This window comes from Dermochelys coriacea, chromosome 22 (genome assembly GCF_009764565.3).
Source record: "Dermochelys coriacea isolate rDerCor1 chromosome 22, rDerCor1.pri.v4, whole genome shotgun sequence".
Taxonomy (NCBI): Eukaryota; Metazoa; Chordata; order Testudines; family Dermochelyidae; genus Dermochelys; species Dermochelys coriacea.
The window spans coordinates 7,557,867-7,574,480 of NC_050089.1; the positions used below are offsets into that span (position 1 = coordinate 7,557,867).

A 16,614-nucleotide genomic window follows, 5' to 3' on the forward strand; every position below is an offset into this window, starting at 1 on the left:
GGGCGGGGGCCGGAGCCGCTGCCGTGACACCCCCGGGAAGTCCGCGCCCGGGCGGGCTCCGAGGCGATGCTCCCGGCCGGGAGGCAGCGCGCAGCCGGGAGGCGGAGAGCGGGGGCAGCCGCCGGCTCCTGCGCGCCTCCCCCGGGCCGCTGCTGCGTCCTCCCCTCGCTGAGCCCGGCCGGGTCCCCGCCGGCGCTCGGCGCCCAGCCCGGGCGGCTGGAGCTTGCGCGGTCCGCGAGTGGCCGCTGGCGGAGCGGCTTGCGGTGCCCGGCTCCGCACTTCCTCGCTGCCGCCGGGAGAGCCGGTCCCCGAAGCCCCGGCGATGGGAGTTGAGACCCGGTGCTGGGGGCAGGGGCTCGCCGGGGCGAAGCGAGACTCCGAACGGTCCGCGGGCAGCGCCGGCTGCTGAAGGCCAACGCGCCCCGGGGAGACTGGGGACTCCCTGCGGATGCCCGGCTCGCCGAGGCTGGATTGCCGGGGGCTCTGCTAGTCTCCGAGGAGCTCCGTGTCTGCCCTGCGCTCCCCCCCCCCCACACCCCGTTTGCTCCCTGCCCGCTTGGAAAGTCCCGGCTGCCCAGGATGGGGGTCGGCGGGTGCTTGGTCGTGCCCTGGAGATGCCTCGCCGTCCTCTGTCTCAGGCTGCTCTTCCTTGTGCCCGCAGGCGTGCCCGTGCGCAGCGGAGATGCCACCTTCCCCAAAGCTATGGACAACGTGACCGTCAGGCAAGGGGAGAGCGCCACCCTCAGGTAGGAGCAGCTGTTTATTCTCTGGGTATCTCCCGGGGTCTTGCTCTGGGGGCGCCCCAGGTGCGTGCCAGGAGGGGCCGTGTAGGGGTGGAAGCAGCCTGCTGAGCCAGGGGCTTTCGCTGCCACATTGCAAGAGGGGGCGGCTGCTGCTTAGCCTGGGCATGTCCTGAGTGGGGCGGGATAAAACCCCCGAGTCGGGGAAGAAAACGTGAGGCTGAGCCAGGGGCTCCTGCATTTGGGGCAAGTGGGCTGGTAGTGGGGCAGGCAGGGGGATGGTTTGCTGTTGGTTTAGAGAGCGCCACGGTGTGTGCAAAGGAATGAAGTGGGAAAATTCTGCCCCCCCCCACCTTGGTACTGGAATGCAGATGCCAGGCAGTGAAGCTGGCAGTGAGAGCTAGATGCCAGGCAGGGAGTTACCATTAACTGACACCCCAGTTCCCTTCTTTAAAGTTACTGAAAGGGAAGGGGGGGGGATTAGTCTTTACACTTCTGTGTCAGTGTCTGTTTGGATTGCCAGCGTGGTGTTTCTGGCATCTATGGCAATGCTGGGGCTGTGGCCTGGTCACTATGTAGAACATGTGGGCTTATGTGTGCCCGTATTTTGGGATCGGGAGAGAGCTGGTCCTCTGAGGCTGATGTTGCTGTTAAAGATGCTTCCATGCATGTCCAATAAAGATGAGCTGGGATTGTGTGTTTGCAAAGTATAAATGGTCCCTGAAGTTTCTGAGTCTCCTGTTTGGTTTGTAGGCATCCGCAAGCATGTGGGGAGAGCCAGAAGTGGGCCCTTCTTGGCACAAGAAGGGCAGAGCAATGAGAAGCCATAAAGTGTCAGTGATGGGTGGGGTGTCAGTTTGGTGCCCGGCATGGCGGGTGCAAATGCCAGTGTGCCTCGCCTGCAGAACTGCTCATTAAAATCCCATTGTGTGCACGCTCCGGCATGGGGGGTTCCACTCCCTGCAGGCATTAACTCTTCAGAGCGTTTCCCTCCTGCTCTGTTAGCCATGCTCGGGGGCTGTTTAAAGGAAGAGATGAGCTTTATTCAAGGGATCAGAGGCTGAGGACTCTGCGAAACACCTAATGTCTCAGATTGCAATCAATGCAATATCTGGGATGTCCTTTACCCAGACACCCATTCCTCCTCTGGCAGCAGACAGACATGCTCATCTAATAAGTCTCTTCTGTCTCCAATGATGAGGATCTTTGGGTTTTTTTGTTTGTTTTTCTTCCTTTCTTTAAATTATTGGTTTTAATTGCAAGCTTCACAACTGGTGATTAAAACTCTCTGGTGCTCAGGAGCGACTTTTTAGTGGTCGCGTATTGTACTGGTGCTACATGACCGTCTGCGGGGTGTGTCTTGCTCGCTGCAGGATTCCTGGGTTTTGAGTATCTCAGCAGCAGAAAAGAAGGGTGGTTGTTCCTCGGATCTGATCCGCATTAGCCTGGCTGTGTGTGAAGGTGCCCAGTAATGGAAAAACAGGGGACAGGGCTCAGCCTGCTGAGCTCTTTTGGGAGAAGCTTGCCCATGACCTGTCCTGACTCCCATCATAAGCAGCACTGCCCAGTGTTCAGAGGCCAGTCCTTCGTTCGTGACCAGAATGCATGCAAAAGGCACAGGAAAGTGGGTGACAAGCACAGGGGCTGACAAGGGTATGTGGGCACCAGGCAGCAAAGGTGACAATGGGATACGGATCAGGGGGCTGGCATTGACTGACACCCCAGTTCCCTCCCTCTCCACCCCCACCCCCAAGTTACTCAAAGGGAAGGAGAATGTGAATTGGTCTTTATGTCTCTGTGTCAGGTCTGACTAGGTCACAGCAGGTGGGGGGCTCTGGCAATGCTGCGGGTGTATCCCGGTCACTTTGTTCTAATGTGAGTCTGGGCACTCCGCACGTGTGTGAGGACGGGTAGAGACGAACTCCACTGCGAGTGGTCCTGTGGCGTCAGCCTAGAACAAAGGATCAATAGGGTGAGTCAGCAGCTGGGACATTTTCTATTTTAATGAATGAGGCCCGTAGGAAAGAGTGCAAGATCCTGCACATATGTGGGCTGCAACGAAGCCACAGGGAACATGGGTTCAGTTGAGCAGGCAGCAGCAGTGGGATTGAATGCATTCAGCCGGCACTCCAGGACAGCAGCGTGCTTTGCTGAGTTAGACACTACAGCCCATCCACCGCAGGAGCTGAATGAGAGAGACTGGCGACAGACGTCCGCAGACACACACACTTGTGCACCAATGTGTGTGAAGAGATGCACATTTACACTTTGCACACATTCCCAAGGACATGCGAACGATGTGGGCGTAATACCCTTCTCGTGGCCATTGCACATAAAAGATAACTGCCTACTTATGTATCGTCTAGTGGAGTTAGTCCTTTTGCTCAAGTGGCAGGAGACTGTGTTTTGGCTGGTTCTGGGTTCTACCCCTGCTGATGACCCATGATGAGAATCATTATTCAGGCATTCATACGCTTGGTTACACACACCACGTGTACGCTCACAGATGCCCATGGCCACACACGTGCTTATAGACATGCAAACCATGCCTATGCCCTACACCCATATGACTGAGCAAGTACACCGTGCTCACCTGTGACTTCCCACACGTGGGTTCCTGTGGGCACACCAGGGCAGTCACAGACACTTGTGGGCACACCCGCCTTGAGCTGTGCAGTGGTTACAGGCTGGTGGGAAAAAGTGCAGGGAAATAACGATTTCCAAGATAGGAAAGCAAAGAAGCATGAGTGTCTCCTGCACTCTCTCCTCACCCTCCTGGTCCGAAGCCTGATGGCAGAGGCTGGCTCCATGTGTAATTATTGATCTGTTGTTTGAGTTAACTTGTTCTGAATAGTAATGCTCTTCAGAGAAGCTTGTACCGATCTGGATGAGGCCACTGTCCTTCCCCATCCCCACCAATGGGTTTCTCCTCTGACCCTGTAACTGGGCAATGCCTCCTCAACTCCTGGCAGCATGGAAAATTAATGGAAGTGACTCAAAGAAAAGGCTTCCTTGTTTCCAGCTGATTTCCATTTGAGCTTGGAAAGCAGCAAAGTGCAGAAAAGGAGTCCAAAGGAAGCAGGAGGCTCTGGAGTTTTGTTCTTGTCCTTTCACAGCCAGCAAAGGGAACACAAGTTTAATAACTTAGCTGCCAAAGAAGCAGATTCCCTGGGGTGCTATGAAAGTCCTGGATCCGTGCCCCCCGCCTCCCCCCCGCCCAACTTCTGTCGTGTTAGTCAATGATGCTGTTTTAAACTCTGTCCAAGATGTCCCTGAGAATGAAGTTCATTCAGCGCTTGTGAAAGGCGCCAGATTGACAGCCCTGGGGAGACTGAAGGCCACTCTTAGTCCACAGTGCTGTTTCAGCCTGGGCAGCGACCGGGGAAACGCCTCACGCCTCCCCATGCCAACATGCTTCAATCCTGGCATAGAACGATCTCTACCACGGGGTTAAAGAAGGGTCCACTCCCCATGGCCCATTCAGTCCTTGACCTCTCTGCTCAGGTGACGAGCTAATGTCTGTTACAGGGTTTTAGGACAGGCACACCTGTCAAGGGGCGACCAGACTGAGTATCCACCAATTCATCAAATCAATGCCAAAGATCATTTATTAGATCTGGGTCCCTGACCTGGCTGTCATGACCGTAAAGGGAATCATGCATGGGTGTCGGGGGCTCACAACCACCCTGTCCTTCCTGTATCGCTAAATAGGAAAGGGGTCCTGGCTAGATAAAAGGACCTGCTAGGATGGGGTCCCAGATGGAAGAGGCTGAGGACCACTGCATTAGACGGTTCTGAATTATGGGCATTACCTCAAAGGACTGACTCAAATTGGTTGCCTAGATATGAAATATGTCATTGCCTATACCGGTCTCCAGTGCCCCCCCCCCCAGCTCCAGCACAAGTTCTGGGGAGCACAGGTTTTATCCGTACTATAAGACTATTTCCAGGTCCAGTTTTACCCCAGCCTGAAGATATTATCTCATACATGGTGCTATTAACATTATTCAGTGTTAATGATGGGCCAGGAGGTCCACATCACAGACAAACTAACCTGAGCCTTCACCCGAAACTTGAATCAAGCCCAATCTTTTTGGGGAGTTTTGAAAAAAGTTTGGTCAATGTTTAAAAAAACAAAAAGAACAACAACAAAAGCCTTGTTTCTAATCTCACCTGAGCTGGTATAAATCAGTCATCAGCTTTGCTGGACTCAACGGAGCTACACTACTGTAAAGCTGATGTGAGATGAGAATTGTTTAGATTTCCAGTAATAAAGGACTCCAGACATATCATTAATAAATTAACCTCCCAGCAGCATTAGAACAGTCGCTTCCACAAGAAGTCAGCCACCTACAGAAACTCCTTTTAACCTCTTTGTTGCAATGGGAAGATTTAGGCCTGTCGTCTTCCTTTCCGTTGTCCTCTACGCTTCCCATTTCTAGGTGGACCAGAAGCACTGATATACCATGAATGACACTCCTCTTATCATGTTTCCAGCGTGACTGGAATCAGGAAGTGCCAGATGCTGCATGAAAAAAGTCTGCAAGTGGGTGCATTGCCCCGTATCCCACTGCTTTGTTGCCATAGGGTACGTCTACTCTGCAGCTGGGAGCATGCCTGAATCCCTGGATATGTATTTGGGCAGCTAGCCTGAGCCAGGATCTGTGCTCTCCCCTGCTATGCTGCTATTTTAGCATGCTAGCTCAAGCAGAGCTAGCGTGCCTGTCTCCCTGAGCTGGGAAGCATGCTCCCGGCTGCAATGTACATGGACCTGCAGAGAATATGCATCCTGGCAATTTCACTCCACACTTTAAACCTTGATCCTGGAATTGCATCAGCATCTGATGACATTTGCACCCATACAGCATCACATTGAAGTCAAGTAGGCCACGGGCCCATGTGGGTCCGATTTCAAGGTTGGGGTAATTTTTTTGCAGGAGTTTTGTACCTTTTTTTTGCCTGGTTTTGCTGGATGTGGAGTTGAACCCCCTACATTTTTGCTTTTGAATTGAATAACCCAAAATGTCCATGCTGAACACAACGGGCTTTTGCCTGGATTTGGTTCATAGCCCCAGAGTTTCCTGTGGTCTCCACTAAGGCTCTGCAAAACTGCAGCACGGTTTTTCAATGAACCCTTTTGCAACATTTTTCGGGGCTAAATTTTGCATATTCCTTTCACCCCATGTTGCACCCCAGGAATAATATTGGGGAAGTGGCAACATGGCTCCAAAACAAAACAAGCCTGTTTTCACTTGGATTCATGGAGACTACTCTTTTCTCTGAAAATGGTCCTAGTTTAATATTTCCCACAAACGTACTGATTTCTGATTTGCAACCAGTTGGGGGCAGTGCTTAGATTTAGAGCCTTTCACATGTCTGTTCATGTTTCACCCACATCGAGCTTTCACCTAGAACTGAAAAGAGGCTGAAATTCCCTCAAAACGTGTGCTTGGTTCCTCTGAAACTCTTGCAAATCTTCTAGCTCAAGTGTTGGGGTTTGTTCTGAACTTTTCCTCTGGTCCACAGCTGAGAATGCAGCTTGTGGGTTTTTTTCCCCTGCTCCCACTAGTGGAAACACAAGGCAAAATTCAGCCCAAGCGACGTGCGCCTTTAGTTCACTCTGGGGAAGCCACACCCACTTACACCAGGGCTCAGCTTTGCTCTGTTGTCGCTTGTCTCTTTCGGATAATTGAGCACATTAATGAATACTGGAATCTCATCCTCTTCTGTGCCAAGCACAGCCCCGGATTCCGGCCCGGTCGCAGGCTGCCAGGGTTGAGTGACGGGAAATCTCTCCTGCGGTTTTTGGTCTGCTGCCAGTGGTTTGTAATCAATGAGCTGAGAGAGTCTCTGCCAGAAAAGCTTCTCCCCAGCTGTCACTCTGAAGGACCCTGGGCAGGGATCTCTTAGGACAATCTGAGCGCTGGGCCTCACGCTCCCCCCAGCAGGATGTCCAGAGCTGGAAGGACTTCTTTTGAAAAGAAGCTGGAGCAGGGCCGAGGGCAGCAGGGTCAGGTGGAAGTGGATGCGCAGTGCCAGGCATTCAGTGGATGGGACAGTGCAGGTGGTGAGTGGAGCTCAGCAGGTGAAATGGGGCAGAGCTAGACTGGCGAAGGGGCAGCCACCATTCCCGTGCAGGTGGAGGGCAGCTGTTGGAAGTGTGGCAGCAATGAGAAATAGCACCATCAATCGCATGGCTTCGTACACTGCAGCCCTGCGTACAATACGCCGTGTTTCCTTGACCTCAGTCCCTCCCTGAAGGGATGCTGCAGCAGTCATGTGAGGACTTTTTCACACCTCTCCTTTGCGCCAGTGCAGTCGGAGTCAGTCTGAGTCTCTTACCATTCACCCCGGCTCACTCCCGGCATGCGTGTACAGCCACCGAACTCCCAGTTAGTGGATCAGTACTCATGTTCCTCTCCAGGGCTCAGGCCCCCAGCATGCTGTTCCCATGAAATATTCATCCCGTTCTGATGTCCCGAATGTTCACCACCTGGTATATGTTTTCACCTTCTGCAGTTGTTCAGTTCAGAGCTTCATCCATTAACTCCTACCTGCTTTTCCCTCCCTGCTTGCTCAGGGATGGGTTCGGTGGGGACTTGGTCTGGTCTGGTTTTCTGCTTCTGACTTCCAAAGCAGAGGAGCAGTCACCCTGATTCTGCCACTCCTTGAGTGGTAAAAGAGCCCACAGCTGTGGGGGCAGCCTGGACAACACTCTGGGTATGCACGGCTGGGATAGAATTAAGCCACTGACTCATCTGATGCCATCATGAGCAACTTCTTCTGGCCCCTTTAGTGCCCCATGCACTCTGCCTTGATTTCCCCCCCTCCCCCCGCTCCACATGGGTCACCGGAACCTCATTTTGGGTCATGAGAGTTTCTTGAATTTCCCTTCCAGGTCCAATCCCTTTAAAGATTTGTGGTCTTTGGAAAGGAGAGGCTGGCAAACCAACAATTAAATAGATTTTGTGCTAGGGCTTGTTGCATAAAGGTATATGTGTGTATGAGCCACAGAATGCATTTCCACCCATATCCACCCTCCCTCCAAGCTCCACCTTCACCATGAAAATCATTGCGAATTATAGGGGGGAGCACTGGGAGTCAGAACTCCTGGGTTCCATCCCTGGCTCTGCCTCGCTGTTCAGCAAGTCACGTCACCTTTCGCCCATAAAATTGGGTGCCTTGCAGCGCACTTTAAACTCCTCCCTCGAAAGGGGCTATGGAAGCATGGAGCATTATTACCAGTGTGTATTGTTCATGGGAAGCTTGTTTGCAGCCTCCAAGTCAATTGCTTTGCTCACGGTGGCATGTTTTTGTAAGGGGAGTTTATTGCTAAAGTGACATGTTAGTACATCTCGGTGACGGGAGAGAGGTGGCTGAGATGGAACCAGGTTTAAGTGAAAACAATTGTGAGATGCTTGGATTTTTAAGTGTCCTTTCCATCTAAGAGGAGCTCAGCCAGGGGAAGGTTTCCCTTGATATTTTTTTCTGATAGACTGGCTGCCTGTAGATCATCATGTGCTCTGGACCTGTCTAAAGGAGTGTCCCAGGCTGTGATTGCAGCTCATGGAGGCCCCGGGGCAGCGAAGCCATGGCAATATGGAGTTCCAGGTAGGTTTGTACAGCCTGTGCTTCACTGCTTCTGTACCCAAGCTAGCTAGATTAAAGCTACAGGAGGTGCAATCAAACTCCATACTTGCAATGTGGACATACCCAAAACCTCTAGTCCTATGGGTCAAGCATGTAGTCTTGAACCTATCAGCTCTCTGGGTTAGAAGCTGCCTGTTTGTCTTGATAAGCGTTAGTTTAACACGTTCTTATCCCTCTCCATCTGAGGTGGGTAGGACACAACTCTAGAATGTTTTCACCTCCCATACCAAATATTTCACATATCCATAAAAATTACTGAAGCCAGCTTTGGAGGGTGTGTTGTTCGGCCAGTTATATAAAGGCACAAGCAGCTCTTTGGATCAGGGATAGAGTCTTGCTCTGTGCATGCACCTTGTGAGTGCTGCTGGAATGCTAACAGCAGCAGTCATGCTAGGAAGGGGTGAGTTACGCCAATGATCACTTAAATGAGACAAAGGAAAACATACTCCCTGCGCTTCCAGGGCTCATGAACCCAGACAGGGGAGTTGTGATCTCATGGATTGGGGGCAGATTAACTCGCTGTACATTTAAATAGCTAACTGTTTTCTGTAGCCACTCAAGGCATCCCTAAACATGGTGGCTGTGAGCACTGGAGGTGTGGTGTTGAAAGTGCTGGGCTGGGACTCAAGAGATCTAGGTGCAATTCCCCGAATCCCTGTAAGAATTTGGGAAACTCACTTAATTTCTTTGCACTTTGTGTCCCCATCTGTATAACGGGGGATAATACTTCCTTACTCCCATCCCTTCTCTTGTCTATTTTGATTATAATCTCTTTGCGGCAGGGACTGTCTCTATGTACAGCGAATAGCACAACGATGTCCCTTTCTTGGTCAGAGCCTGTAGGGGCTGCTGTAACAGAGATAATAAATGGAGAAGTCCTCCATTGGAGGGGAATCCTCTGGTGGCTTACGGGGTGTGGCCAGGGAAAAGAGTATGTGGCTGGGGCATCACTGCATCTGGCTGTTCCCCATGTGGCAAAATAGCCCCCGGGAATCATTGCCAGATGATGTAGATTAGAACAGTGTTAAATTAGCTTTAATTTGCATGGGGGGACCAGTTTGGCACTTCTGAACCTAGGATCAGGGAAGTGCAAAGGCAGCTTAAAGTCCTTCCCTCCCAGACATGTCCTGAAGTGCTCCTCAGCTGGTCCAGAGATCTTCGCCTCTTGTCTTCCTCACTCCCCTGTCAGCTTTGTGCCTTCTTTCTCAATGCCGACCATCTCCCATTCCTACATGGCAAGCAGGCCCTTGTGCCTTCACCTTCAAATCAGTCTCCAAAGTCAACCATTTCTGCGGCATGCTCCTGTTAAAATTGTCGATGGGCCCAAGCCAAGTGAACACCTGAAATTGCGCTACTCGCTGTCTGAGCCCACCTTTGGCAAACGTCTCCTGCCTGTACAGACCTGAATGTCCTGGAGCTGGGGTATGAAGGATGAAGACCTGGATAGCTTGCCTCCATCTCTAACTGGAATCCTTACCCAACGCCTCATCCTCATATCGTCTTGTTAGGCATTGCCAAAGCCCTTTGTTGCAATGCACCTGTTGTTGTTTGGCACAGCTTCCTTACTCTATAATGCCATGTGGATTTACTGTGGCATATAAATGTTAACTAATACATATTGGGGCCAGTTCTTCAGATGGAATAAATCAGTGTCACTCTATTGACTTCAATGGATCTGTGCCAATGAACTCCAGCTAAGAGTTTTCATCTTCCTATATCTGAGCTGTCCTTCCCTCTTCTCCCCCCTCAAACGAACGAATAAACAAAAAACCTTGGCAGTTTTGTGCATTTCCATTATTTTGTTTGGGCAGCCTGGGCCCAAAAAAGGGGATGAATCAACCTCTAATCATATCAATGGGTAAAAAAAAAAAAAAAAAGGTAACAGAATTGTAATGAAAATACACAGTCAACCCAGGGGGTAGGGAATGCTGTCTCAACAGTGCAATAGAGACAAAGGGCCCAATCGAAGGCTCATTAAAGTCTATGGGAGTTGATTTCTTATTCCTAGTGGACTTTGGATCAGGCCGGAAGAAAAAATTTGGGTATGCTGGAATGTTCAAACTGTCAATAAGTTCTGAGTGGGCTAGCAAGGCAGAGAGCCTTTTTAGACACAGCTTTGCATCTGTGGTCATACTGCATCTGTGCGAAATGCTGCCATACTGATTCAGTTACATTTTACAAAGCAGTGGAGGATTAGCCCCAGAATATCCTTACATAAAATGTCCTGAGAATCAAGCTTACCCCTCCGTGTGCTGGGGTATCCGTTATAATGCTGAACCATGTCCAAATTATTAGTCTATTAAAAAAATCTCGCTTTTGACTACATGGAAGCTTCAGCCTGCAATGAGTGGTGTGTGTCCCTACCAAGAAGCAGCCATAGATGGAAAGGAGTTTATATGCATAGTTAGAGAGGCGGATGATTTCAGGATCAGTGTGTCAGGCTAACTTTGCAGCTGATGGAAAAAAAATATTGGTGGTGCGATTGAGACAAGGTGGTGAAGTGCTGCGATGCACCTAAAGGTGGTGACTACTGTGTGTAGCGGGGGGATGTAAAAAGAAAGGGCACAGATTGTTGAATCAGAGACAAGGGAGCTCAGCTCTGCATGTCAATGAGGACAGAGTAAGTCAAGAATCAAACTCCTTCCAACACAAGCAGCTGGTGAAATATCACAGGTTTTTCCCAGAGATGGAAGATTTTGACCGACTCTGAGCCTGCAACCATAAATGACTCTGACATCTGCGTCTGCTTTATCAGACACACGCAGAGCCCCGGAGACAATCCAAACATTCATTAGTTCGGGTTTTAGAGTCTTTTTTTTTTTCTTCTGTGGTGGGTTCATTATTTCTCAGCTTTGCTTTCTCCATGCAGCAGAGTTGTTCAGGCTCATGTTTTCTGGGCATCTCTAATGAGAAGCATTGTGCAGAGCAGGTAGGCAAGCCTAATTCTCAGAGGTAAAGAGGAACATGTAAAATTGTATAAATAACAGAAGTGGGGCAGGTTTCAGAGTAGCAGCGTGTTAGTCTGTATTCACAAAAAAGAAAAGGAAGACTTGTGGCACCTTAGAGACTAACAAATGGGGCAGAGTCATAGAATTCAGATCCAGGTTTTGAATCACCCCAAAGATCAAGGTTGTTTGGACCCATCATTGAGATAGGGGCGAGTCTTTAAATTTTTATACGGATCTAGGCTACAATCCTGAACCATTCACAACTCGGGGTATTGGATCTAGGGCTTTGCTTTAAGACAATCTCTAATAAATAACATTTCTGCAGTCCTTATGAAACCCCTATGAGTTCAAAGGAAGCAGGGTCTGAGTAAAGATCACAGGTGGGATTTTCAGATGAACCTATGGGAGTAAGGCACTCGATTTGCAATAAAATTTAATGGGACCTGTGCACCTGCTTCCCATAGGCACATTTGAAAACCCCAGACTACAGGGTTTGGCCTTTGGTTACTATATGGTGTGTGCTATGTACCTAGCTTTGTATTTCCTTATTTATGAAGATTGGACTTTTTCTGGAAAATCAGCTGTTTTCCCTAGGTCCCATTAATAAAAGAATTACAGCTGGTCAGAGAAATTACGATGAAACGTGGGGTTTTTTTTTCAATCAGAATTTGCTGATTCCTCAAAATGGAAATGTTCCACAGCAATGGTTTGACATTGCCAAATTTCCAACATAACCCTGACTTCCAGCATATTTACACTGGAAATCTGTCTTGTTTCCTGCCAGTTTGCTCACCTGCCTCCTGGCTGGTGAGTGGATGGGGGAGCTGAGACTCTGGAAGTCCTGGGGCAGGGCTGGCTTTTAGGCCATGACCCCTTCACAACCTGGGCTTCCTGTGCCCATGGCTCTGTCGCCTTTTGTGGAGAATGTTGAAAAGTTTGGGTTTTGATCCAAATTGGAATGAAGTATCAAAATCCTCTGTGGAAGGAATGACCTTTCTCCACCCACCTCTAGAACATTTGGCTGTTCCCATAAACTCTCCAATGAGCAGCTGGAAAGCTTTTCTGGAAAGCGTGGAGAAGAAGAGTCTACTCCCAGGTCCAGCTGGGGAATGGGAAAAGAGGAGCTTGGATGGGTGAAAAGGTTCAGCGCTGGAGCTGGCTGGAAATATTTTTTAAGTCAGAAAATGCTGATTTAGTGAAAAGGAAACATTGATTGATTTTGACAAGTTCATTTAGAAAGAAAAATTGTGGGGGGAAGTATTTTGATCTTTTCGGAATGGAACATCTCCATTTTTCATCACAAGATTACTTTTGATTTCAGTTTTTGAAAAGTTTATATTATATAAAAGAAGTTGAAATCCAAACAAAAGATTTGGATTTTATCAAAATGTTTTGACCCCAAACAGTACTTTTTTCCGGAATGTCATTTTCCCGGAAACGTTGAAATGTTTTATTTTCATTCCGTTTAAGAACAGAAGGAATTTGGAAATTTTAGAATTTCCCATGAATCAAAACATCCAGTTCCCACCCAGCTCTAGTCTGCATTACATCTGCTCTAGGAATTGTTTGGGGGCAAGTTCTTGGGCAGGTGTTATGCAGGAGGTCAGACAAGTGGAGTACAATGGTCCTTTCTAGCCTTAGAATCTGGGTCACCTTCTTCCACTCAGAACAAACTTCACACTAAGTGTCAATTTCTGCAAATCCAAGACCCATTGCAACCCAATTGGCTTTAGAAAAGTTGCAGGGGGTGTATGTCAGTGTAGAATACTGTGCATGACGTTCTGTTTAGGAAGGCACCATAGTCTGGGGGGAATCCAAAATGCATGTGGGTTGTGTATGTGTGAGAGAGATGAGACCTGGTCTCTCTGATGGCAGGCGACCAGCTTGGCTTAATGGTGAAATCTTAGCGGATCTTAAACATAAAAAAGAAGCTTACAAGAAGTGGAAGGTTGGACATATGACCAGGGAAGAGTATAAAAATATTGCTCGGGCATGTAGGAAAGATATCAGGAGGGCCAAATCGCACCTGGAGCTGCAGCTAGCAAGAGATGTCAAGAGTAACAAGAAGGGTTTCTTCAGGTATGTTGGCAACAAGAAGAAAGCCAAGGAAAGTGTGGGCCCCTTACTGAATGAGGGAGGCAAGCTAGTGACAGAGGATGTGGAAAAAGCTAATGTACTCAATGCTTTTTTTGCCTCTGTTTTCACTAACAAGGTCAGCTCCCAGACTGCTGTGCTGGGCATCACAAAATGGGGAAGAGATGGCCAGCCCTCTGTAGAGATAGAGGTGGTTAGGGACTATTTAGAAAAGCTGGACGTGCACAAGTCCATGGGGCCGGACGAATTGCATCCGAGAGTGCTGAGGGAATTGGCGGCTGTGATTGCAGAGCCCTTGGCCATTATCTTTGAAAACTCGTGGCGAACGGGGGAAGTCCCGGATGACTGGAAAAAGGCTAATGTAGTGCCCATCTTTAAAAAAGGGAAGAAGGGGGATCCTGGGAACTACAGGCCGGTCAGCCTCACCTCAGTCCCTGGAAAAATCATGGAGCAGGTCCTCAAAGAATCAATCCTGAAGCACTTAGAGGAGAGGAAAGTGATCAGGAACAGTCAGCATGGATTCACCAAGGGAAGGTCATGCCTGACTAATCTAATCGCCTTTTATGATGAGATTACTGGTTCTGTGGATGAAGGGAAAGCAGTGGATGTATTGTTTCTTGACTTTAGCAAAGCTTTTGACACGGTCTCCCACAGCATTCTTGTCAGCAAGTTAAGGAAGTATGGGCTGGATGAATGCACTATAAGGTGGGTAGAAAGCTGGCTAGATTGTCGGGCTCAACGGGTAGTGATCAATGGCTCCATGTCTAGTTGGCAGCCGGTGTCAAGTGGAGTGCCCCAGGGGTCGGTCCTGGGGCCCGTTTTGTTCAATATCTTCATAAATGATCTGGAGGATGGTGTGGATTGCACTCTCAGCAAATTTGCGGATGATACTAAACTGGGAGGAGTGGTAGATACGCTGGAGGGGAGGGATAGGAAACAGAAGGACCTAGACAAATTGGAAGATTGGGCCAAAAGAAATCTAATGAGGTTCAATAAGGATAAGTGCAGGGTCCTGCACTTAGGATGGAAGAATCCAATGCACCGCTACAGACTAGGGACCGAATGGCTCGGCAGCAGTTCTGCGGAAAAGGACCTAGGGGTGACAGTGGACGAGAAGCTGGATATGAGTCAGCAGTGTGCCCTTGTTGCCAAGAAGGCCAATGGCATTTTGGGATGTATAAGTAGGGGCATAGCGAGCAGATCGAGGGACGTGATCGTTCCCCTCTATTCGACACTGGTGAGGCCTCATCTGGAGTACTGTGTCCAGTTTTGGGCCCCACACTACAAGAAGGATGTGGATAAATTGGAAAGAGTACAGCGAAGGGCAACAAAAATGATTAGGGGTCTAGAGCACATGACTTACGAGGAGAGGCTGAGGGAGCTGGGATTGTTTAGTCTGCAGAAGAGAAGAATGAGGGGGGATTTGATAGCTGCTTTCAACTACCTGAAAGGGGGTTTCAAAGAGGATGGCTCTAGACTGTTCTCAATGGTAGCAGATGACAGAACGAGGAGTAATGGTCTCAAGTTGCAATGGGGGAGGTTTAGATTGGATATTAGGAAAAACTTTTTCACTAAGAGGGTGGTGAAACACTGGAATGCATTACCTAGGGAGGTGGTAGAATCTCCTTCCTTAGAGGTTTTTAAGGTCAGGCTTGACAAAGCCCTGGCTAGGATGATTTAACTGGGACTTGGTCCTGCTTTGAGCAGGGGGTTGGACTAGATGACCTTCTGGGGTCCCTTCCAACCCTGATATTCTATGATTCTATGATGCTGGCATTTTGTCCTAAGAGCATCAACTGCCTGTTGACTCAGGTATGGTTCTTCTGAGGTCCAAGAGGTTTAAGCATACATTTTTCTGTCTCCAGATGCTCCTATTCCGTGACGCTATGTGCAGCATTTAACCCTGGATAGATGGATCTTATTTTGGGTTTCCTGTAGTTGTGCTCTATAATGAGAATGACCTGATTTGCTCTGGTTCTGGAAGGACTGCTTCCACTAAGACAGGGCTGGGGAAATCCTGTCTTCGTGTTCATTCAGTCCTGGGCCACACACACACACACACAAATACACACTCTCTCTCTCTCTCTCTCTCTCTCTCTCTGTAACTGCAGGCTTGCCTGTCTTCATGGATTGCTGGAGAATTTTAGTCTCCCATTTGCTCAGAATCCAGGAGTTTTCCCACTTGCACGTCTCACCTCTGACTCCTAAAGATCTTTGCTTTTCCTTATCTCATGGAGAACAGTGTCAGCAATTTCTTAAGGGCCTTAAGTTATGAGCACGCAGACTTTGGGAGAGATGGAGTGAGAGATGGAGCCTAAGTGAGAGATGGAGCCTTTCAAGTCTGCAAGTGGTAACATACAGCTCTTCTGTGGCCTGCTTGGTGACCTCACTCCATTTTCCACATCACAAGCGGCCCAGCCGCAGAGAGTCCTGGCCTGTGGTTGAGGCCTGAATGAACCACCTCTCACTCAAGAAGTGGTCCTCTCAGTAAAACGCTGAGGAATGATGGCCAGCTTTAATGTAGGAGAATCTTATCCCATCTGTACATGTGCTGCACCTTTCCTTTGGATTCAGGCCCCAGGGCTGTCAATCACCAGACCTAATTTCATTCTGCAAATGATGAGCCACGCCCATCCAGCTGTCACCATCATACCTGCGCTCTTGTGAAGTCAAAGTTCATTGGGCAGCATCGGGCCCTTGGCAAGTTTAGATGGGAACAGAAAGGTGTGATGCAGCATTTGAGCTGCAGGCAGCTTGTAATGATCACCACGGTGATGCCGCTATTCATTTAAGCATATTCCCTTGCGCTCTGAATGAGCGGTATAGCTCAGTGCCTTCAGGTGGAGTAGTCTCATAGCATGCAAGAGACAGAAGTTTGGTGGAAAGGGGGAACAAAACGCTCAGATCTATGAAGAGGAACTGGTGCTGCTGTGTGAGCAAGATGGGGAAATGTCAGCTCTTCCTCTCAGCTTTCCCTTTGCAGCACCAACTGTCAGTAATTTAACTAACATTTTGTAAATAACTGTGGCATTCGGACAGCTGTCACTGCGCCTGTTATAAACACTCCTTTTGTCACTAAAAGCTGGCATTGCCACTCCGTTTCCTCTGAAAATGCAGCTAGCACTGCCAGTTGGCTCCTGGATCCAGGGCTGTCAGGGAAACACATGAAGACCAGTGGCTGT

At 49.2% G+C, this 16,614-nt stretch overlaps 1 protein-coding gene across 12 annotated transcripts in view; it reads left to right on the top strand.

Moving 5' to 3' along the window:
- Positions 1-16,614, top strand: part of NTM (neurotrimin) — a 669,964-nt gene that overhangs the window by 388,731 nt on the left and 264,619 nt on the right. For 8 of the 12 annotated variants that reach the window (XM_043500940.1, XM_038380967.2, XM_038380972.2 and 5 more), the window contains exon 2: positions 662-746. In XM_043500940.1, coding sequence (XP_043356875.1) covers positions 662-746 — 85 coding nt within the window. Of the gene's footprint in view, positions 1-193; positions 747-16,614 lie in introns of those variants that run through there. The other 4 variants (XM_038380971.2, XM_038380970.2, XM_038380969.2 and 1 more) reach the window with 4 other exon arrangements.